This window comes from Cariama cristata, unplaced genomic scaffold, assembly GCF_000690535.1.
Source record: "Cariama cristata isolate BGI_N322 unplaced genomic scaffold, ASM69053v1 scaffold9877, whole genome shotgun sequence".
Classification (NCBI taxonomy): domain Eukaryota; kingdom Metazoa; phylum Chordata; class Aves; order Cariamiformes; family Cariamidae; genus Cariama; species Cariama cristata.
Window position 1 is genome coordinate 17,354 of NW_009626078.1, and position 24,507 is coordinate 41,860.

General features: G+C 38.8%; 1 protein-coding gene across 1 annotated transcript in view; it reads left to right on the top strand.

The window, feature by feature from the left end:
* Positions 1–22,315, top strand: part of PPP2R2A (protein phosphatase 2, regulatory subunit B, alpha) — a 38,282-nt gene extending 15,967 nt beyond the window's left edge. Inside the window, exons 3-10 of the mRNA XM_009703872.1 lie at positions 12,527–12,624; positions 16,019–16,184; positions 16,744–16,856; positions 17,128–17,305; positions 18,138–18,302; positions 18,903–19,072; positions 19,863–19,954; positions 21,275–22,315. Coding sequence (XP_009702174.1) covers positions 12,527–12,624; positions 16,019–16,184; positions 16,744–16,856; positions 17,128–17,305; positions 18,138–18,302; positions 18,903–19,072; positions 19,863–19,954; positions 21,275–21,554 — 1,262 coding nt within the window. The 3' untranslated portion in view covers positions 21,555–22,315. The remainder of the gene's footprint in view (positions 1–12,526; positions 12,625–16,018; positions 16,185–16,743; positions 16,857–17,127; positions 17,306–18,137; positions 18,303–18,902; positions 19,073–19,862; positions 19,955–21,274) is intronic.
* The last annotated feature ends 2,192 nt before the right edge of the window (positions 22,316–24,507 follow it).

Sequence of the window (24,507 nt, forward strand, 5' to 3'; positions counted from 1 at the left end):
TACTGCTTACTACAATTACTTTGTTTAAAGGGATAGTGTGTGGTTGAAAGGCACAATCCGTGTGATAGTAGATGTCTGAAACTTGAAAATTCAAAGGGGAGAAAGCTCTTGAGTCATTTAGTCGAGTTATCACTGTGTCTGCAGTAATACTTAAAATGCTTCCTCTAAAGTATAAACTGTAGAAGCAGAGAACACTGACACTGCCGGTTTCCCCCTTCAAACAAACCATAGACCTCATATTGTACTGGGCTTACCTTTAAGGTAAGATTTCACTTGGGGTTAAAAAAAAAAAAAGTTGGTTTTAGGTGGAGTTTTATTGCTGCAGCACCAAAGAACATGTGTGTGTTCACTTCTTGTAGTGTATTTAAGCTACTCAAGGAAGGCTTGGTTATATGACTGTTCTGGGCTGTTACAAACTTTGGTTGCCAGAATTCTGAGACACTTGCTTTAACCCTAAGATTTTGGGCTTCTTTCTTTGCATCTAAACAGGGACACTTAATTTTTCCAGGTTAGGTCTAGCTGATGTGACAAGAGTGAGGCACAAGCATACCTGTGCCAGGAATCTAAAATGTCACATGGCTTTTGGTTTAGTAGATGATGCTTTCAAAGTGAGTAAGTTAAAAATTATAATGCATTTATGTTTTTAATACAGATGTTGCTTAGATGGTATATCTTATCTACTTCATGTTTCTGTTCTTTTTATTTATATATCACATCAAAAACATCCTTTCTGATGGAGTGTTAAATAGCAACCTAATTTAGAGGTGCATAGCTTCTGAAGGTGATGTTACCCAGAGACTGGAAGCTACTGTTCACAGTCTTTTTTTTTTTTTTTTTTTTTTTTTTGATACTACTAACCTTGAGTGAAGAGGAGTTTTCATTGCAGTTGAAAGGGAATTGATGCAGAACTGGGTGTGACGCATCCTCAGTAGGAGCGCCACTCTTGTTTTCCCCTTTTCTCACCTGAAGATAGCTTTAGGCTTCACAGGTTGGAAACTCTCAGCAGCTGAATTTTGTGATGTTCAGAAAACTGAACCCCATCATAGCTTTCACATTGAACAGCTGGCTGGTATTTAAAAATGCTGAAATGTTGGATTTGCTGTTGATTACTTTTTTGTTTAAAAGTGGAACAGTTCTGCTGGTTGGAGGGAGGAAAGCTTGTGGACAGACTTGAGTAGTTTGTTGTGGGTTTTTTGGGGGGCGAGGGGGATGGGATTATATAGTATTGCAGTGGCTGCAAAGAACAGGCTCAAGGGGAAGCTGTGACCTTTAACTGCTTGTTCCTAGTTGTGAATAAATGTTGTAGTTCCACAACCTGTGAGATTATTTGCCCGCCTTTCTGAGGTTATCTAAGACTGGTACCAGCAGTGGGTCTGGATTTCTGCCACTATGCCTCTTGCGTTTATGATATTAATAAACTGGTGTCAAATGTCCTGGGAACGGGTGATGCAGGTTGAAAGACCTTTGTTTCAGCCAACAATAGACCTGAATTAGTGTGAATAGGAAAAGCAAATAGGCACTTCCTGTCATATTTTAAGGAATACTTGAGTTTGGGGAAGCGTGCGTATCAAGAGATTTAAACTAAATGCTCATCATTTTCTTTTTGTCCCTAGTAAAATGTTCCCTGCGTATGTATGCATATGCATTAGGCTTTCTAAATATGCTTGCAGTACTAATAAATTAGGATAGAACCCCATTTGTTTGAATAGATTTTTATTAGGGTATTCTTCAGGGGAAAAACGCTAAACCTATGTGGTGAAGATCTGAAGAGGGGAATTGTCTTAGTTGTTCCTTTCCTAACCAAGTTGTTCCTCAAGTTAAAACTTAGAGGCCTCTTGCAAAGTCCAGAAACGATTTGAATAAAAAATATCTAGGTGGTTCTTCAGAGCACCTTAAGGTTCACTTGTCTTTCATAGGGTATTGTCAAAGTCCAGAACAATGCTATTTGTGGTTTCAAGGCAGAGGAGGCCTTTAGAGACTCAAGGGAATTCTTGTCAGATATTAAGTAATCCCTTATTATTGAGTTTGAGATATTTTCAGGCTGATCTAGCTTGTGTTGAGTTGAAAAATGGCTCCGTCTTGAACTGGTAATGTTCCCACTTTGCAGTAACGTGCATATGGAATTATTTGGATAGTGGTAGTCTTCCAGAGTTGCGGAGGACATAAGAAGCTTCACACCCTATGTATAAAATACACCGTCAGAGGTCCTGGTAATACGAAGGTGAAGGTAGCTCCCAGAGGACTTGGAAACTGCACTGGTAGGGCTACAACTAATGTTTCACAAGTTCCACAGCATGTTACATTTTTTTACATCAACTAATGTTGGAGCTAAGTTAACATTATTAGTTAAATCTGCAGTGCCTAAGTGTGGGCAGCCAAGTCAGCAGTAGTGTTTTATGGTATTTTCATCTGAACTGATCTGTTGTAAATGTCCTTAGTTTCCTGCTTTTCTGAATGCGATTAGACCGACTGCTCCTTCCTTTGTTCTCCCAACTAGATAAAGTCTAGCTTAGGGGCAGGACAAGGGACCAGGAACTCCGTTGGTTTGCAGCTTCTTGTGAACTAAAGATACTGCTGCGGTCAATTTATTCTTTCACCTAGTGGAAGAAGGGAAGTTTCCTATGCATGTATTCTGAAAGGAACTGCAGTAGTGTCTTAAGGTTTAAAAATAGAAAGTAATTAATCAGGGTGATGAGGGTTAATGGTTTCTATCCAGAAACCAAACAGCTTTGCATTTGTTTATATAGAGAGAACATTCTTCTATCTGCTGTTGTTACGAGTTTAATATGAGAGGATTTTTCACGGTAATTTCTGAAGTGCCTTATTAATAACTAATTTGGTGTTAAAAAACCAAAACCAAAACTATTTAATTTGCTCATCAGATGAAATGGTTTCAAGGCACTAGTTCAAGATTGTTTTCAGCTGACATATACTAGCCCCATAGGATTTTTTTTTTCTTCAGTAGGTTTACAATGAAGTTTGCATAAAAGGAATTACAGAATGCAGCACCAGATTTCATGAGCAGAAATAAAACCTCTACAGTGAGGTATAGCCCAGTGGTTACAGTAGTTGTGGTGCAGGTATTGCTTTGCCAGTTCCGTGGTGGATCAGTGTTTTAAATCAATTTAAGGTGCAAAACTCTTTCACAAAGCTCATACTAATTTTTAATGTGAAAGCTTTAACTCCTTTCACAAACTTTCAAGCAATTTTATGTCATTTTAAGTGGTAGGAAGCATGGACCAATCAGTTCACATTAGTGTACGATACAGCTGTTTTCAGAGTGCTTGGACTTGCTACTGTTTGTCATCTCTGTTTTTCTCTATGCCACCACAGGTGTCTTGGAGTCATGTGTACTGGAGACATTGAATTTCCTACTATAGATGGAGACAGGAAGCCAGTGGTCTGAGGTTTAAATCAATTTCCTTTCTGTTCTAGCAATGCCAAATTCTGACCTTGTTTAGGGAACTGTTGTAAGTGTAAGCTTGTGGAGACTGTGTACTTAGAGACACAAATGCAGTTAATTGGCATTTTGGTTGTGGGCTCAACAGCCGTTTGCAAATACGACTGTGCTGTGTGGGGATGTGGTTGCTCCTGAGCATGTTCATTGCCCTCCACCCCCAGCAGATTTGCTCAGATAATGCCTTTGGTTCAGTCTTAATGAACTCAGTTAGCTTAGCAAAAACCAAACTGCTTCATGTTACTGAAATGTGTTAGGGATCATTCACAAAAGTTTGAGGTGGTGGTAATGTCTGTCGAAGGTGGTGATTACAGTGTTCCCTGTAGTGATTTCTGCTACTTCTGAAGGTTGCGGTTGTTTTAACACACTTGCTTGTTGGCCTCTTGCCTTGGTCCAAAAATGGACCACAGGGGAAACTGGTGATAAATTTGGTGGTGGAAACTTGACCTGAATGGAGATGTTGAAGCTTACTAATGTTGGCCTACAAACAGCAGTTGCCCAGTGAAGCACAGCAATTGTTTACCAAACACAAGCATTAAAATGTTTAGTGTGCTACTCCCTATACAACTTAGAATGTAATATTGAACACGAAGTGTACTTTCCATGAATTGTGTTTAAATGAGAAGGTTGCTTTGATACCACAATCAACTTAAGATCACTTAAAGATTTCTGAATGTGTAAGGCGCTGCTTTTCCAGATGAGAGGCACTGTATTTTGGTAGATGGTGATTCTGTTCCCTGCTTTACTATTACCTTGGTAAAATACTTGATCTGCATATTCATTAGTATTCCAACTTGTAAAGGGTTTTGAGAGTCGCTTCTATTTCAGTTCTGTTCTCTGCAGTTCTAATGCCGTCTTCTCACTATTGCTTTGCAGGCAGGAGCAGTTTCTGTGGCGTAGCACAGATGCATTTGGAGTTGTATTCTTGTCTGAGCATTGAGCCTAGTAAAGCTATTCAGGAGAATTACTAGCCTTACATAAAACCAATGGCGGCAAGATTAAGGCGGGTATCACTGCATTATTTCAGTGGGAAGGAATGGAAGTTTGCTGCCCAGTAACTTGTGTTTTCTAAGAAGTCTTGAGACTTAATAAGAATAGTTTTTTGCGTAAATTTACAAAACCGCAGAATAATGTTGTTTTGAGCTTAGTACTTCAGTTGCACTTTATCTCTAGACTATCTAAGAACATGTTATAAACACATCTGTAAATTCTAAGCCATCCTAATATGCGTATATCCTATGAAATAGTTGTCTTACAGTACTGGTTTCTTCCCTTAGCTTGTATTTTTCCTGCTTTCATTAAAAAAAGTGACTGAATTCAAGCTCCTACTACTGAAGGCTGATGGTAACAGAGTTTTTACTGTCATTGCTCGTGTGTAGATTTGGCAGGATGAAGAACAATTTCAGAAGGATGTGGTGTACTTGAGGATACTGTGTGAGCCATGCTTTGCCGTTCAAAAGTAGAGCCCTGTTTGCCTATCAGCCCACAGCGAACTGAATCAGAGCTGCAAGGCAGGCATCAGTCAGGTGAATGTAACTTAGGAAGCTCCAGGAAAAGCTTTATCAAGAGGGATCCAACCTTTATTTCAGGGAACTGAATAGGAAGTTAAAAATAAGGTGTGTAATAATAATAATGAATAAATCACTCAGGCTTTCAAATCCAAAGATGAGCGCCTGCTTGAACTAGGACTTGCATATTCTACAAAGTTATATTTTTCCTCAAAGATTGGCAAAGTTGGATAGAGAAGGGGAGAAGAAAGAGTGAAAAAAAAGAAAATAAATGGGAATATAGGAAAGTCCAAGAAATAGAGGGAAAGTATGGACTTTTAGGACTGCTTGACGAGGTTTATATTTGGTTATTTTACTTAGGGTGAGTAGGTTATGCAGTCAGCTTCAGATGTGAAGTACTACGTGTGCTCACTGTTCGGAGACTAGTATCTTGTGTGTATATATTACATGTATATACATTTGTAAATGGGACTGGGAGAGCCTCAACACTTAAATACATCTTTACCAAACAGAACTAGAATGCTTTCAAAATCAATGGGGAAAATGAGGAGTTCATGACGATTGCATGTTTTTTATTTCCAGCATCACAAGGCCTGGAGCACTTGGAATGAAAGTGGATGCTAGGGAACACTCTATAAATCTTTCTCCCTGTGTATAGATTTCCCAGATTTGCACAAGCCAACAAAACCAGCTTAATTACTGTCTGCTGCTTAAACTGCGTCTTCAGCTCCTCCGTGTTTGTGTTCTGAGGGTGGCAGGGCCAGCGGCATTGTGAAGCTAGCTGGCCACCATACAAATTCCACTTCCCTCCCTGTTCAGGAGGGGAGCTTTGTGTGCTCTTTGTGTGCAGCAGTATTGCAGGCCTGGTACTTAGGAGAGAACAAGCAACCAGCTGGCTCTTGCAATGCTTCGTGGCACAGGAGGGAGAATTTTTGCCACAAGGATCACCGCTTTCTTCTGTGTTGCACCTATTTCATCCCGTCCCCATATTTCTGAGGAATTAATATGTTTTTAATGCCCTTTCCTAGTAGAGAAAAGATCTATTTAAAGGACTTCTGGAATGACTCTTGAGAAGTAAATTGAACAGTAGGAATGCCTTATCCCAGCTGCCTTTGGTTTTGTTGCCTAGTCACTTCTGAGAGACGGAATGAATGCAGAGAATCGTTCTTGAAAGTGAATGAAGAAAAGGGAAATGAAGTCAATAGTAAAACTGGTCATGGTAACTTTAAAGTATACAATCCTTGTGTTCCCCTCCCCCTCTCTACATACATAAATTAGGGATGAGGCTGGAATGCAGAGAGTGTTTTCTTCTATACCATCAGTACTAAATAGTGTTTGCCACTTTGCGCTCTTACGCTTTCCCTGGTGCGTATAGTTGTGGTACCCTGTGTTGGGAGCTCTCTTCTCTGCAAACCGACATGCATAGTCATTTGTTCTTAATCTTACTTAAACAGCCTTCCTGTTCACTTTGAGATTGACACTTTGCTATCTAGCTTCAGAGACTTAACACACAGTCTGTTAGGACTCTTGAAAAGTGTGGCAAATCAGAATCACGCAAACAGTGGGGTGATGTTGGGATGACTTAGATGTTCAGAGTGTATTGTGTAGTTGCCTAAAACATTTGAACCCTTGGAGGAGCTTCTGTTTTCTCTCTAGTGTTTTTGGATGGGTTTTTTGCCCAACAATGAAGTACTTAACTCCAAAACAAAATCATTACTGTCATTAGCTGTGACTTGAGCTTGAGTTTTCGGAAGTTGCGTCTGTCCAGTAGTCTGAAGCAGGAAGGTTTTGCTTTACCCTGGATTAGAAAGGACCAAACAATTTACAAGTGATTTCTAGACACCTAAGGTCTGCAAGTTCTCTTGGATAGATACTCTTGCTCAGTTTTGAGCATATTGACTTTATCTCTAGAGGTAATCTAGGAAGAGTGGGTCGGGTATGCTCAGTAATTGTGCGTTGAATTCAGATATTTCATTGTCTCTATCCCTCATGATGTTTATCCATCCCTGTGCTGCTTCCTCGATCTGAGGCTTTTTGAGCTTCCTCGGATTTTAATAATTACCCTGAAAGTCGTTTTCTTAATGTTTCCAGTTCCAGACCGTTCCTGAAGTATCCTTGGAAAGATCAATTTAAGTTTAGTTTGATCAAAATAGCTTCTTCTATACGTAAGACTGGCAAACTGAAGAAATGAGCTCCACATTTGGTCGGTGAATTGTCTTTTTACTTTTTGGGACAGAATTACCAACCTGTAAGTAATCTGCTCTACATTATGGATGAGACTTGAGTTGCTCCTTTGGAAAATTCCAGAAATGGTATTTTGAGCCACGGGGAAGGTGTATAAACAATGAAGAAGTACCAAAATGCTTTTTAAATACTACAATTCTTTGTTCAGTCCTTGGAAACATCAGGAGATTGCTCCACTTGTGTAAACATACTGATTTACTTGCTCTCTGCTTAGGCGGCAGATCAACGCGATTCCAAAAACTTGCACAGAAACCTTTTAGGTCTAGTGAAATAAAGACGCTCTTTGTTCACTGCCATGATTGACTTGCTGCTGTGGAGAGGTGACATGTTTTGCCTACCAAGCATGTTTTACAAGCAGGGTTTATAGAAAGTTCATGGTACATTAAAATAGATAGCCTCTTCTGTACTAATAAAATACCTTTTATTCTATTATTGGAAACAAATTCAATACAGAATTGCTTTTCAGGTTCACAGTGGGCCTTCTGGAACAAAATCATTGGATTACAGTATTTCTTTTGCTTGTTTGGATTGAGAAAGCTGTTCCATTCCCTTATTCTGTAGACTTGTTGACAACGGTAAAACTTCAGCACGACCCTTTCTCTAATATTTCAGAAAACTTGCTCGTGATAGTGCATGTGTGGTTCTTGTTCAGCATTGACTGAAAAGTGTGGAAGGGCCCCAAAGTGTGAAAATGTTTGGGTTTTTCTTAACATCTGTCACAGAGTTTTTCTTATTTTAAACATTACTTTCCTTTAAAGGTGGAAAAGGTCCCATTCTCTGTCAAAGCTAGACGCTTTGTTTTGATTCCTTTGGTTCTTCAGGTTCCCGTCTCTGTGTCTACCATGGGAAAATCTAGTCTTACTTGAATGTAGTGAAGATAAGCATCCAGACCTTGCGGTGGTTTTGATTTCTATTGGAGCACTGTCACCATTTAAGGCAGGGCTGGCTCTTAAAACAGGAACTAGCTAAAACAGGACTAGCACTTAAAAGTGAAGATGTATCATTGAAGCGATACATAAAAAGCATAGAGCAGGTTGTGAAAGTAAGATCATATGCAGAAGAAAAAGCAACCTTGACAGCAGTTGCAAGAAACTTAGATTGTAGAGGCTGTCTCTGGGGGAACTGTTGAGGTTTTGAGGACTCTGGGGAAAGCAGACTCTGCCCTCTTGGCGTGTGCTGATAGCTCAGGGACCAGAAGCCTCTCTCTCCAGTTTGGTGGGATTTTTTAGGGTCACTGCCTTGGTTTGGCTGTAGTGTGTTTTGTTCCTTGGAGGCAGGGATACAACTGTGCAGTAGTTCTGTGTTTGACTCATAGCATTTCACTCAACCTGCTGGAAAACATTTATTTTCCCTTGGTGATGTACAGGTGCAACAACAGTAAATGGACTTCAAGTTGTGTAGGTGATTTTTTTTTTCCCTCCTTCCCCTCCCCCTCCCCCATCATTGGAAACTGTTCTTTGAAAGTATTTAGTAGTCTCAGAAGTTTGTTTCTACAGTGTTAACAATAAGTGTCTATGAAGGGCTATTTAAGTGGAACTAAAGGACAAATGTATACATCTGTGCAAAGAGGTACTTTTAAACACTATAGTAACCCCCGAGCTGTCTATCCCAAGTTATGCAAGAGGGAGAAGCTTAGTACAGGTATGGCAGGTACGCTACAGGAATGCAGACAGACATTTCTGTCCTGTTTTTTGCTTTTGTCAGAATGATGTCTTCATTTTGTGTGTTTGATGCTGCCCCGTAGTGTTTTAAAATCTCAGCACTTGAAATGTCACACTTGATCGTGGTGTCAAATATGTCTCAAGATGCTTGGGGGGAGGAGGGAGACAAATCTGATCTCCGAGGCGTGGGTAACTTTGTGGAAGTCTGTTAACAGATAATGCTATCTAGCTGTATCCTGTCAGGGGTGTGGTTATCAGATGAGGTTTTGGTGGTTATTTATCTCTGATACTGGTGTTTGAAGAAGAGGACATTGAAATGAATTCAGCAGTAGACAACAGAATGCATCATATTTCCAAAAGCCGTTGGTGACAAGAGAACACTATACATGTGCTTCTCCCTTAAATATTCCTCCCTCGTGCGCTTTGCGTGTGGAAGGGATCATTTCAAGCTTGTGGACAGTGAGAGCGCAGCCCTGGGGTTTGCAAGGCTCCCACCTAGAGACTGTAGCAAAAATAGCACGCACAAAAGGGAGGAGGCAGAGAGAAGGCGGCCCGTTCTATAGATGCTCTTTTCCCCGTTGCGGTGCTGAAGGACTAAAATAACCCTACATGTACTGTCACGGGAATTACAGTTACCATTTCAAAAGAAAAGGATAACATTAGGTGGGTTTTTTTTTTTTCGGCAACGAGGGTGTTAATACAGATGAAAATACACAAGCAAATCAGTGCACTGCGGAAGATGAAATGCTTCCCCTGTCAATTCTCAAACCCTATTAAATCCGCCCAGTTCAACACCAGTGCCTTGATGTCTGTCTCTTTCTTTGACCAAGGTATGGGAATACGATATTCTTAATGGTGAGTTGTTGGATTTAAAATGTATGATTGGTTGCTTTGCTCTCCAGTATTGATTTTTGTATAAAATATGCATCTCAGCCCTGGTTTGGGACTAGTTAAGCAGAAATAATTTTTATGCCTACTTTTTTAGCACGTTTGTTTTGTCCTTGTAAAGGGAACAGTCCAAGATTACAGTGTAGAAGACACGTTGGATTCTGTAGATGTATCTTGAGTTTAAAATCTAATAATTTTCTGTTGTGATTGGTGCTAAGGGATGTATTCTGTTTCTAATTTAAAATTGATCCAAGTACTTGAAAAGATCTTCTGCATGGTGTTGGATCAGGCACTGGAGAGTTTTGAGTACCTTGTCAGCACTGACTGAGCCTACTGGACTTTTTGGAGGTGTGGGGATGAAGTGATTACCTTTCTGCTATATATGAGACTTGTATAATTATTAAATACAATATATATATTACATCAGCAGACCTAAGAAAATGGAGGTTTTATCCTTTAATTTAAGGCTTCTCTGGCTGTTGATGCTGCCTGTTCTAATCATAAGGCTTCAAGCCTAAGGCTTTTGACCTTGTAAAACTTTTCAGTGACTTCCACCAAATAAGTACTATGATGAATTTTTCCATCTATTCTTAGATGGATACATAAGATTTTAAGGCGATTTTTTCTTTGTTCTTCTTCCACATACATGTACACATTTAGATCTGCTGATAACTTGCTGTATCATCTTCTCTGTTTTAAGACCGGCATGGCTTGCAGTGTTAAATTCAGTGTTTTTCAAAACAGTAGTTATTCTGTGTACTTCTCACTATTGAGAGGCGAGTTATCTTGTTTTCCTTCAATTAGTTGATAACTTCCTTAAGGTCTTACCCCATCAGAGTATTACAGCAATGTGGCTTGCATCGTATGGAATAGTCAAAACTAGATTGCCTGGTTTGCACTTCACTCTTTCTGCATACAGGATTTGATTAATTGTATGTTATCTTTATGCCCTGTTCACCTGTGAAAGGTACATACTGAATGCCCTATCTTCATCTGAATGGTATGTAATCTTAAGTCTTCTAGATGTGAGATGATTCACTTAATCTTGTTCACAAATATGTGAATGAATGGATAAAGTAACCCTTACCTTCCAGGAAAAAAAAAGTGCACTCAAATCAAGGTTTTTCTGTGTGTGATCTGGTTTATCAACATACAAGCTTACATCATATTGATGTCCTTAACACAGTGTTCTTGAGAAATTTCAGCCTGTTTGTCTTTCAGCAGTGCCAGATAATCATGGCAGGGAAGGTCGATGGAGATAGGATAATCTTATGTTTAACCTTTGTTACATGGAGCTTGTGCTGTATGTATAGAAAACACAACTGAGCTGTACACACCGGTTTGTGCCAAGAATCTGACTCTGCATCTTTTGCCTCTGAGGATTTTGCAGCTGAGTTTGGCCTGCTTGTCTAGGCTGTCTTTGCATTGTGCAGTTGTCAGACAGATAAGGCTGCATGGTCGTAGCTGCTGTGTAATGCAGTTATTGAAGAACAGCTTGCTAATGTCCTCAGAGGGCACCGCCCGTCTGTTTGGGACAACCAGAGGGTGACGGAAGTTTCACTTTGGTATTAAAACGAATAAGAGGAAAATCCTGCATGTTTCATTTCTTCCAAATGAAATCACCCTATTGCTGCCTAAGACAAGATAGCTCCTGTGATACGCTGCACAGTAGTGTCTGTTCAAAATCAGACTGAGTAGCTTTTGTTTAGCAGCAGCTTTCATTCTGTAGAGCAGGTACCAGACTTTTAACTCAAAAAATTAGGAAACTGTCCAATAGAAAATGTGGATAGGTTGTTTATCTACATTAGACTGACATGAAAACGAAATAGCCTGAAGACTTGCATATGTAAAAAAACTAGGTACTTTCTTCTGCAGAATATTACATTTATATAGTTGTATTGCAGTTTGAAGTTGACGTTTGAAGAATGGCTTGGCTTCTGATTCTGCTATTTGAAAGTATGAGGGGCATGTGTGCATGTGAGAATGGGAATTGGTGTGCTGAGCTTAAGTCGTACTTTGTCCTTTTTTTTTTGGCTGTATAAACAGATCAATTTGATACTAGGATGACTGGGTTTTTGTTAATATGTATTTACAATCTAATTTTAGCATTCCATATAAAAATACTTGTGGTAATGTAAACATTCCTCATCCAGAAGAGATACTTAAGTTTTTTAGGACAGTCTGTTGAATTTATTTCCTAATTTTCTGTAGCTGTTTTTGTTCCACATTCTTGCATTCCTTAGACACTGATGTCTGACCGTCTCCACCCTAATATGTTTTACCCTTAAGTTGTCAAATGTTTACAGGGTCCTTTAAAAAAAAAAAAAAGGCTTTGAGATCATATGGGTAATGTTTATATCTAAATCTTCTGTCAGAAAGAATGGAGAAAATAAAGGTAGGAATATGTATATACACAGTCTCTCTGCTGTTACAGTACGTACTGAAAATCCACTTCTATACTAAAGTAGCAGTCATAATAGAAAAACAGTTCTAAGAAGTGACAATATTAAACCTTTAAAAACAATTTCGTGCACGACACTGAACTTGGTATTCTGGCATGGTGAACAAGTAACTGGTTTTCAAATGTACAGCTTAAAAAAATTACTTTTCTATTTTTGAAGAAATTCCTACTTGTATTTTATAACATAAATACACTGAAACTGAATTGAAGTATGCATTCTCTTTTTTACTCATAATCGTAGCTTTCTTGGCCACTTAGTATTTAGAAGAACTATTAACTTGTGGGGTTTATTTTTGTTCCTGTGCAGCGGATATAATTTCTACAGTAGAATTTAATCATTCTGGAGAGTTGTTAGCAACAGGAGACAAAGGAGGTAGAGTTGTCATCTTTCAACAGGAGCAGGAGGTGAGTGCTAACTAATTAAAGTACATTTAATGTTCTCCTTTGGTTTTATTCATTCTCTTTTTAAAGAAAAGGACCATGTTTTTATAAAAAACTTTACACAAAGTGCATGCCTGTGTAATAAGTGATTAAAATAATGAAATTTAAGAGTGAAGAAATTACTGGGAACTTTGTGACACTGTTAGAAATTAATTTAAACACTCTTTAGCTGTGGTTTAAAGAGTGTTTAAAGTGAAAACAAAAAAGGGAGGATAGGATGCAAAAAGACCTTGGGGAAGCTGAAGCTGGTTGTCTTACAATGACTCTGCGTGGCTGTGATTATTATTTCAGATTTCACTGTAGTCGGGGAAATAAAAGTTGCCCATAAGTGAGTACATAACTGTGCCCTAAGATGTCCTTTTCCATTCTGATATCAATCAGGTAAAAGCATAGAATCATCATAGCAAAGGTATCTCTTCATTTTATACTTGTTCTTTTGGTCTTTGCAGAACTCTACAGACGAATCTCCTAATGCTAGGAAAGGGCCTGTACTCCCATGTTCAAGGTGGGAAAGCTGAGATGGAGTGCTTGATTTTTAACTTAAGGCTGTAGTTAGAAGTTGACTGGGTTAGAATTTGTTTCAGGGAGAGGATAAAAAGGCACTTCTGTCATCTCACTGCCTCAGTCATGCTGTTACTTCTTTCCTTAGTGGTTCATTCAGTATCAATTCTAAAGATCCTAAACCTTAAGAATTCCGCAGTTCCCCAGAACAAGTTGCTTTCTGCTGGTACGTAGGCAATCCGAGTGTAGCACCTTCTCATCACAAATAACTCCCTTTGGTCATGGGTGCCATCTGGTGGGGTGTTCCTGACTGGTTAGCCTCTCCCCGAGAGTCTTTGGCCGGAGTCTGAGATGTCGAGTATCCTTACTGTAATCTTCCTGTAATTTTGGGCACGAGCTCTTGTGGTGCTTTGTTGTTTTGTTTTTTTAAACTCCAAGTTTTAGTTTGCATCCGTTAAAGATCCTTTAATGTAGCTTAAATCTTAAATAGCTAATTTGTTCTCAGATGAGTTGCCTCTAAGTGACTACTTTTGGTTTTGATGCATAACCCATGGCTTGTATCCTTTACGATCTGTGAATCTTGGTGTAGTAAGAACCACCTGGGTTATCACGTCAAGTTGCACAGAATTGTTTCGGGCATAGTTTGACTTCCTGCTGTTTAGGGAATGAACATGGGGACTTGATTCCTTAATGCATCGGTAGTTGGTTATGCCATATGTACAGCTGTCCAGAGCAAGTTTTATACATAGGAGTATCTGAAAGACAGTTAGGCATTTCGGTTGGATTTTTGTATCACCTTCTACCAGACTGCATTTGAGTGCTTCACAGACCATAGGTACAGGAAGAAAACCACTAAAACACAAGCACTGTGTATAGAGTTACACAAGTTTGTGTAACTTTACCCACTGCCAAAATGCTGCCACCCCTGAGTTGGAATGTGGCAGCCCTTCTGTGTCGCGAAGCAAGTGACATTACCCAAGTATCAGGCAGGAAATGAATACTGTATCTCATTGAAACTGAAGGAGGAATTTGTGTAGGCAGCCTGTAATTACCTAAATTGGAATTTAACATCAGGCACTTGGGCCAACACCTCTTCTTTTGATTTTTTTTTTTTTGAGTGCCATGAGGTGGTCTGATGGTTTAAATTTTGCTTCTATCCCAAGGATGGATTTCATATATTATTGGTTTTATATATTACTCTAATCCTGTAGAGTTTTACTAGAATATACAAGAAGTGTTTTTAAGACTCAATCATTATGGTAAGGATGGAATTGAAGGAGAGTTCCCTGAATCATGACCAGCACTTCCTAAAGCACAATAGATTTACTTCAGAATTTGCCTGTTCTATGCAGTGACCCTGCTTAACTTGTTAGGTCTCACTGAAACTTAGAACAAAGTTCCTTCCGTTCTCTAGGCTGGGAAAGCCAGTGTAATTGGTAAGTGTGGTACAATATTCTAGTGCCAAATTTTACTTTGAAGCATTTTGTCCACTTTTCCTTCCCCCACAGCTTATTGTAAAATGTAAGAATTCCTGCCACCTATTAATGTAAGGGTATGAAGCAAGAGAAAATAATGCAAGGAATGTGACAAATGTGGGCTAGCAAGGATCACATCAGGAAGTATGTTTTAGTGAGGTATTAAGGATTGAAATGAATGGATGGACATGAGACACACAGGAGAAGGAAGGAGCGAAGTCCCTGGTCAAGAACATACCACAGGAAAAGCACCTAATGGTGCAACCTCTTGAAATGGGTGGAACAGGAATATATCACAAAATTAAGCTTGAATTAGTTTCAGGTACACCTAGCGAGCAGTATTTCAGAAACTCTTCCAGTTTTCTGTCACCTTACCTGTTGGAAGGAATTTCACGTTCAGTCAATGCAGGGTGATATTAGTGCTAGGAAGCCACTGCCTAAAACATAGCTTTTTAGAAAAAGGAATCATGCAGGTTTGGAGGTTTTTCAGTTTTCCAAACAGTTCTGTCCTCAACAGGCTAACTGCAGGTTTGACTTGTAATATCAAAAATGTATTCACCAGAGGTGTCAAGCTTTTCTCTCCTTATCTCCAGAATGAGGAAGAAAAAGCTTCTGAAGCGGTTTAGAAGGTCTCGGGGAATAGTGGAGATTATAAACCAGGATAGTGGAGCTGCTTGTATAAATTTAGAGGTGACGTGGGATATCCATAGTGTGCCTAGCAAGCTGAACTTAAGCACAGGGTAGATTTGCCGTACATGTGGCTGTGTAGTTCTCTTGGGGAATATTCTGCTTAAAAAACAAAGGTGGAAAGATTAAAGATGAGAATATGATGAATGTGGCTGTGTAGTTCTCTTGGGGAATATTCTGCTTAAAGGTGGAAAGATTAAAGATGAGAGAATGATGATTTTTGAGGTTTTTTAAAAAAGAGAGCTTATCATGCCTAGAATGTTTAGGCAAAAATGTTAGTTTGTAAGTTCAGCTGCTTGGAATTAGTATGAGAACTTGCTGGAGATATTATTCATGTGGCTGAGGGGAGCTTCTGGAAACTTTAGGAATCAAAAGCTGCTGCGATAACTGTCTCTTCGCTGATGCTTTCTTAGCCAAAGTAGTAGAAACTCTAATCAAGTTCTTGTGAAAGAGATGATCCTCTTTGTCTGTTCTGCAGGCTTGTTAAAATAAGGCACATTGTACACCAAAGGATACTCCTGGTAAATCTGGCATAGGCGACAGGAGAGTGTAGAAGTCTTTAACCTATTCTTATGCTAATTAGCAGTCTGCCTATATATCTTGCTGCATAAATATCTAGTCTGGCTTCTGCCTGCAACCTTGAAAAGCATTGTGTACCTTGCATACCTATCTTGATAATTTAATTCTCTTTTTAGAACAAAACCCAGCCTCACAGTAGGGGAGAATACAATGTTTACAGTACCTTTCAAAGCCATGAACCAGAGTTTGACTACTTGAAAAGTTTAGAAATTGAAGAGAAGATCAACAAAATTAGGTGGTTACCCCAGAAAAATGCTGCTCAGTTTTTATTGTCTACAAATGGTAAGTTATGACTTAATAGTTAATTTTGCATGGTAACCTATTGTTACATAGGATTTTCTCTAATCCTCTCTGCTTTTAGAAGGCTGGAAGCAAGTTGGTTTTAAATGCAAGTATTGAGGGATGTGGCTACACAAGCGTTACGCTGTTTAACTATACTGCTGTTCTGGCTTACCCAGATGCAGAAGTCCCACAACACGGGGTGGTATATTAGTCATTTCTGAGTTGGTTGCTTTATAGAAAAGGATCTTAGCTAAGCTGTCATTCAGTACCTTCGTATGTGTATAACTAACTGTGTGAGAGCTTTATATTAGTCATTCATAACAACCCTGATTCTAACTGAAGCTTGTTAAAACTTTTTTAAAAAGAACAAGCTGTGGAGGAGGTCTTTTTAACACTTTGCTTTTTACCTTGTTTTCTGCAAGCAGTATTTTTGTCTTTTTTTGGTACACGTAGGTGGTCTTGTCTTGTTTGAAGGCTTCATCTTAAAGTGCATCAAGTGTGAAGTCTAGTATCTTTGCTAGAGCTTTGATTTTTTTAAACTGTGACTGTTTTATTTCAGATAAAACAATAAAGTTATGGAAAATCAGCGAAAGGGACAAAAGACCAGAGGGTTATAATTTAAAGGAAGAAGATGGACGGTATAGGGATCCTACTACAGTTACAACACTACGGGTGAGTAGTTCACTGTCTGTGAATTAGCCACATTCAAGTGATTTCTCCTCTCCCTCCGCCCGGCACACAGATTAGCCTGTGGCTCAGTGGGTCTGCCCCATCAGATTATTAACTTCACATTTTCTGTGATGCCAGTTGGCAGACACATTTACTTCTGAGGTGATTTTGAGATATTTTAATCGCCTTGGAGTATTGAAGGACTGCAGTTACGAGTGCTAATGTGTTTGTAGTACATTTGCATCTCAAACTTCCATTGCTTTGTATTTTGCAGGTGCCAGTGTTCAGGCCCATGGACCTCATGGTTGAAGCTAGTCCACGAAGAATATTTGCCAATGCTCACACGTATCACATCAATTCCATCTCCATTAATAGCGATTATGAAACATACTTATCCGCAGATGACTTGCGGATTAACCTGTGGCACCTAGAAATTACAGACAGAAGTTTTAGTATCTTTTTCTCATTGTTTTGTATGATGGGAACAGTTTGGTTACAACAAAAGTGGTGGGTTTTATTTCCTTTCATGAAAAGCTTTTTGTATAGCCTGTTTCTCCACATTTCTCCCTAGTAGTTTTAAGTGCTTTTATTTCTGGAGAAGTAGCTCAGCATGAGCAATATAAGGAGAAGTAGTCATTTGCATGGTGAAAACCAGACTCTTTTAAAGGAGAAAAATGCTTAAAGTTTCAAGTGAGATGAGCAGTTCCGGAAGGCAGCATTACAGTGAACTCGCTTGTGAAAATTTTCTTGACTTGCAGTAAGCAGCAAGTCAGGAGTAGCATCCTTATCTCAACAGTATTTATTCTTTTTTTACCTTCTAACCATCAGCCCCTCTTGCATGTGCACCTATGAATGTTGCAGGCAGTAGGATCACAGGAGTATTCGGTCTCATTGCTGGGAGCAGAGATGTGTGGACAAATCAGCAGGATCCTGAGCAGGAATCACATGTGCCTTCTCTATAATGTAGCAGCGCAATTAGAGTTTTAAGTAAAAATAAAGTTCTATGTGAAAAAACTTGAGTGATGTACATGTAGTATAGAATTAATTACTGCTGAAGTAGAGCAAAAAAATTAAGCAGGCTTTTGCTGTTACAAGAATTAACATGAAACTGATACAGAGTGCAATGTTACAGTCTTGCTTTCTAGACAAATTGCGGGACTTGATTTTAACTTTTATCCAGTTTGTGACTGGGTCCCACAGTCCTGAAAAAGCATTGCTGAATACATTTAAAGCTGAAAAATATGTTGTGAAAACTGGAGAAAATTTCTTAACAAAGTGCTGTAGATATTGTAGATATTAAGCCTGCCAACATGGAAGAGCTCACAGAGGTGATAACAGCTGCAGAGTTCCACCCAAACAGCTGTAATACATTTGTATACAGCAGCAGTAAAGGAACGATCCGTCTCTGTGATATGAGAGCATCGGCACTCTGTGACAGACATTCAAAATGTAAGTTCTGTCTCGCATTGTTTATTGCCTTTTTGTGGAATATATCTTGCTGTTAGATGAAACTAAGCACTTAATAGGAATATATTAAACACTGAAGTGTGTGCGTGTATATATTTGTATTGGATTTCTGTAGTACATTGAATAGATCTAAAGCCTAAAATCTAAGTAAATTTTAAAATTAGATTCATATTTTGCTGGAGTAAAAGTAGTCAATAAAATTATTAGCAGCTTAAGCTGGGGAGTCCTCCTAGACAATAGGACTAGGAATGGCTTTCTGCATACTTCAGGAGGTCACATGCTAGTTGTTTGGTCTGTGCTTCATGCTAGAAATCTTACATGTATGAATGAAGGCCGCAAATATTAGCAAGTAGAATATTTAGAATATTTAGAAGCTGACCTTGACTTGCTACGAAAATGAAATATTTCAGAGTATGGCAACTGTATTATAAGGCTGTCTCATTGAAAGTTATTTTATATAACTCAGGCGGAGTAGCCCAATGTGGCAAGCTTATTGAGAAAATGTTAACCTAATTTGAGTATATCTTGTATTGGAAGAGACATAAACTTACCTCCTGAAATGCCCATCTTATTTTTATACAGTGTTTGAAGAACCAGAAGATCCTAGCAACAGATCATTTTTTTCTGAAATCATCTCTTCCATATCTGATGTCAAATTTAGCCATAGTGGTCGATACATGATGACTAGAGATTATCTGTCAGTGAAGATCTGGGATTTAAATATGGAAAATAGACCTGTGGAAACATACCAGGTATTTGTTGAAGATGATGTAGGCTAGAAATCAAAACCTTGAGGGATGCTGAGTCTTAGTTGAATTTTTGTCTATAGATCACTATGTCCAGGCAAAGCATCAGTGAGACTTGTGGGTTCCACACATGTGCTAAAGGATCTTGCTATTTGCAGGCTGATTGCAGAGCCCAAACCCATGTTTGGGTATGAAAAAGCCTCCTCTTACACAATGGCAATGTGGAAAGGTAATCTTGGGCCATGAGATAGCACATCTCTCTTAGAGTCTTCAGTTGACTTTATTTTCTCCTGTTCTTTCGTGGAGAAAATGGGAGGTAAAACATTTCCTTTGCAGAAAATGTTTTTAACTGGCACTGAAAATCGCTGTGGTGTTTCCTTTATAAGAAAATTTGTGAAAGGATCCTCTTCATCATGCATAGGAGGAAGATCAGTCACCAAAGCATGATTTTTTTAGAAAGAAGCAAAGTCTGATAAATCCTTTCCAATATCTAAAAGGGTAGTGAGGGTATGACAACTGCTCAGAGAGGGAAAGCATTCTGAAGAATTGCTAAGTTCTTGGAGCTGTCTCTCTCCCCACCCCGAGTGACTTGCTGCTACTCGAGTTCCTTTGGAACTCTCTAGAGCAGAATATGTTAATTCATGCATCTGTTCATTTTGCTCTTTATCTGTATGGTCGGAGGAGGGAGCTGTGTGTGCTCCTGTGGACAGGGTGTAAGCACTCTCAGATACTTAACTACTGCTTTACAGGTATGCAGGTTCAGTGTTCATTTAGTTTTCAAACAATTTTTTTCCAGGTGCACGAATACCTCAGAAGTAAACTTTGTTCACTGTATGAGAACGATTGCATTTTTGACAAATTTGAATGCTGTTGGAATGGATCAGACAGGCAAGTTTAATTCTTCTCTATATATGCTTAAGACCTTTCCAAGTTATTCTTAAAACAGGCAACTTGAAGCATGACCTCAAATATCTTGTCTGGTTTTATTCACAGACTGGCTTGGATAATATTTTAGTGCTTCAGTAGACTTTAACGTATGTATATTAGCTGCTAACCCTTGATGGTGTAGCATAGGATTACAGACCATTGCCTTTGTACTAGAGAGACACGGAATTTGATTAGAAATTAGTTTTGCCACTTTGCCAGAGTGAAATATTAACCAAATGTTCTAGCTTAAACTGGCGAGATGCATGAAGCAGTAGAATCAGAGATGGTTTTCTGCAGACTTAAACTGGTGAAATTTTACCGATACCCTAATCCACTAGGTTTATTGCCCCTAGTGTTTATCTTTGGGGTTGGGTTGGTTGGTATTTCTTTGTTTGTTTTGTTTTTCTCTGTGTCATCTGTTATGATCTGACTTTGGAATGATTTGTGTGGGAATAAGGCCCATGTACTCAAACCCTGTTTTCTGATTGTGTGCTCTGCCTTTAAGAATCTGCACCAGCCCTGTTGGGGAACCTGTGTGTGTGTGTTTTCTATTTAAGCTGCTTTGTCAAAATGTAGAACACTTGGGGAAAGCCTTCTAGGAATTTTCCTTCTTAGAGTGAGCTGTCAAGTGTGCCTCACTCGGGCATGGTTGACTAGCCAATAGTACCATTTAAGACAGCTATTCCTTTTGTGTTAAGCATGTAATTAACTGCTTATTTGCTAGATCTAAATCAGCTCGTTATATCCATATCAGTATTGTCAGGCGTAGCTTTTTTTTGTGTAAACTTAATCTGCTCAAATATTTTTTTGAGGCAGAGAAAGGACAGGGAAACTTCCAAGTGTATTTGACTTACTGAAAAGCTGATGTAGAATAAGGGTGTCCTATAAGGTATTATCACAAACTAGTTGTGTTAGCTAGCACCTAAATTTCTGCAACTTGTGTGTAACTAAAATTAAATGGCTAAAAATCTGATGTATTTGGTTTTTGTTAGATTGCTTCCCCATGCGTGCATGAGAAGCAAATTGAATGATGACATTCAAGTTGAATAACAAAGTATGTACCTTAAAAGGTCTGATTTAAGGAAAAAGATACCTCTTTCTAAAAACTTATAAAACATTCAAATGCCTTAGTGTTCCACTTTAGATTGTAGAAGGTATGGGCAAGGATGCCTGCTTTCTGCTTGTATAATAAGGCATGATCTTAGTTGGGACCTCAGATTTAATCAAAAGAGAGGTTATTTTCAACTGAGCTTTTACTTTCTTCCTTCTCCCTCCCCGCAGCATTGTCATGACAGGATCTTACAACAACTTCTTCAGAATGTTTGACAGAAACACAAAACGAGACATCACCTTAGAGGCATCCCGGGAAAACAATAAACCCCGTACCGTTTTGAAGCCACGTAAAGTGTGCGCAAGTGGTAAGCGAAAGAAGGATGAAATCAGTGTTGACAGCCTAGACTTCAACAAGAAGATTCTACACACAGCCTGGCATCCTAAGGAAAACATCATTGCTGTAGCTACTACAAACAACTTGTATATATTTCAAGACAAAATGAATTAGGGTTGGCATTCCTACCTGAAGAGTCCACTTCCTGCATAGTTGAAATAGTTGAATCTAGCATTTGTACCTGTAAACGAAAGAGAATGAGAGGTCCATTATGGCACCCCTTTCCAGTGTTTAAAAATGTGCCATATGACAACACACTTTTATAGCTACATGGAGAAAGCTCTGTTGATCCGTCACTGCGTTCTTCTCCATGTCTGCTAGCCATTTAGGTGAGGATAGGGCACTTTTTAATTTAAATGACTACTTGCACCATCTTGCCTAATGGACTAGATTGGACTGTATCAACATCGGTTTACTCCACTTTTTATGCCTTCCATTGTGATGACGTCAAACACAGGGAAAGCCTTCAATCATGCTATGGGATTTAATTGTGTAACCTCATTACTGTATCATTCGTGGCCCCCTTTTTTTATTAAATACAGCTCATTCTTGCTGTGGCTTGTAGCATTCCTCCTCCTTCTGGCCTCCTGGACTCCCCCTTTCCCTTTCATCCCCCTCCACCTAACCTTGGTGGTGGTGTATAGAAAAAAAAAAGAGGAAAAAAAAAAAAAGGAGAAAAAAACAAAACAAAACCCCAAACAAAATAAAGCACATGAAATGGGTCCGTTTGGGGTCAGTGGTACAGGGGGTCTGTGTTGCAACAAATGTTTTAATAAACAGTTGACTGTAATCACTCCTTGCCATGTCTGGCACCAAAAAAGAGAAAATAAGGAAAAAAACAAACAAACTACTGAATAAAAGTGACAAACAATGGAGAATCTGTTTTCTTTTTTTTAATCTACCTCTTTATACAAATACTCTGTGTTTTACCTTAGATGCATGAAAATAAAATGATGTTTTTTGTAATGATTTTAACCAGTATTAATTATTTTTCATGGGAATGAAGAGAGGGAGGGATTTCACAAGTATCTGCATTCATTCATGAATGACAAGAATACCAGCCGTAGTGTGGGTTGACTGCTTCTATTTCAAAACCATAAACTGCTGTCAGATTTTGCCATAGTCTGAACAGGTCAGTTACTGTTCCAGTATCCTTGAAGGCTCTTTTTTTAAACTGTTGCTTAAATTGGAACGGGAATAGAATTTTCAGGTTTTAAAATCCATTTTATGGGACTAATGTCTTAATGTTTAGGTTCATCCTGGTTTCTTTAATGCCTTGTTTTAGGATACAATACCTTTAATGCCTTGTTTAGAGTACGAAGTCCCCTGTGGCTTTTTAAAAAGTTGTCTGAATTCTTGTCTGGCAGTATGATGTTACGTAGTACAAAATACCGAGTGGTTACATAGATAATTACTACGCTGCATTCTGAGATGCTCTATTTTCTGTATGTTATTGCTAACAGTAACTGAGTGGAAATGTAGTTTTACCATGCAAGTGTTTCTTCTGGCGTTTGGCTTTGCAAAGTTATTGCACTTACAGAAATGTTAAATGGTGCAACGATTAGAAAATACATGGAGTACAGAAGCTGCATGAAATAAGTGTTCATAGTTATTTGAGAGATTTAAACTCTTCAGCAAATAAGGCTTATCCAAAGATGAACTAGATATTGATGCTTTATAAGGCTCATGAGTTTTTACCTCCAGGTATTTTTGCTAATTGTGCTTTTAGGTTTACTCTTCCTTCACAGAAATGTTCAGAATGAAGTTTAAAGTCGTCGTGAACTTACCTTGACTGGGAGAATTTTCACTTTTCAGTTTACCTATATTTAAATTATTTCTGTGGCTTAGTTATAGGTAGTTATTATAATGCCTCTATTATTTGATCAACTAAGATACTGTTTCTGCTGTAAAATTATGGCTGGGTTAGAGGTTGTTAACAAGACTACTATTGCAATCATACTTTAATTTCTTTAAGTCCTTGTGCAGTGGTTTGAAAATGTAAAAATTCTAATATTTATTAGATCTGGTTCTGTCAAATACAGTACTTGTCTTGTAACATGCATGCCTGACCATGAGCCTTTGTAAGGATTTAACCTTTTTTTTTTTCACCTGTTAGCCTTGTAAAAAAAAAAAAAAAATATTAACTGCCCCAGGGACAGCAACTGTTTTCCAATGGGTGAATAAACTCATAGGCCCTACTCCTACTTACATAGCATGTGACTAATTTTACTCAAATGACTATACTTCCTAATAGCTAAGGAAACAACTTGAGTAACGTTAATCATGTGTACAGGTGTGGTGTTTACAGGATCAGGGCCAAAGTTTATTCTTTATCTTATTGCAAGGGCAAAGAGGTAATGAGACTCCTCTTTTGCATCAGAGCTGGTAAAATTCATCTCCGTTTTGTGAAGAACGGCGTAGGTTTAATGACTGCTATTTTGGGAAGATTGAGGGTTGTGGCATTAAGACTGCTGCTCTTGTGTGTATCTGTATCCTGAATGATGCACTGAATACCTGAGAAGTTGCTTAGCACAGACACAAAAGGAAGTGAGGATGTGAAGACGACACAGAACTGAACAGGTAGATTTCACGTAGAACAAAGCGCAGCCTCCTAGCAATACTACATTCAAGCGAAACTGCCTCTCGGACCTCAGCTGTGTGTGTTGGGATGGAACTGGAGGTTTTAAAGCTAGTCTTGGGAAGGATTTTTGGTTTTGTCAGTAGCGGTGATCCCTGGCATGTCATCTGAGGTTTAATTTATCCTCACCAGAACCAGCTACTGACTTTGGTGTCATACTATCCAACTAGATAATTCTCTTAAGCACACTGTCCATTGACATACGCTGTAAATCTTATATTTTATTAATAAAAGTATGTATAGAATACATTTTGTCAGGTTGCTTTTTATCCTCTTCGCTGTTCCTCTTACATTCTCTATTTACAGGTATTTTTGAAATTACTGACCTTTTCCCTGCTGCGTGTTGAAGGGTACCCCGTTCTGCTAGCTTCTGTGTTGTGATTTCTGGGCCTGATCCTGGCCAGCTTGCTGAGCAGGGTCTGTACTGGG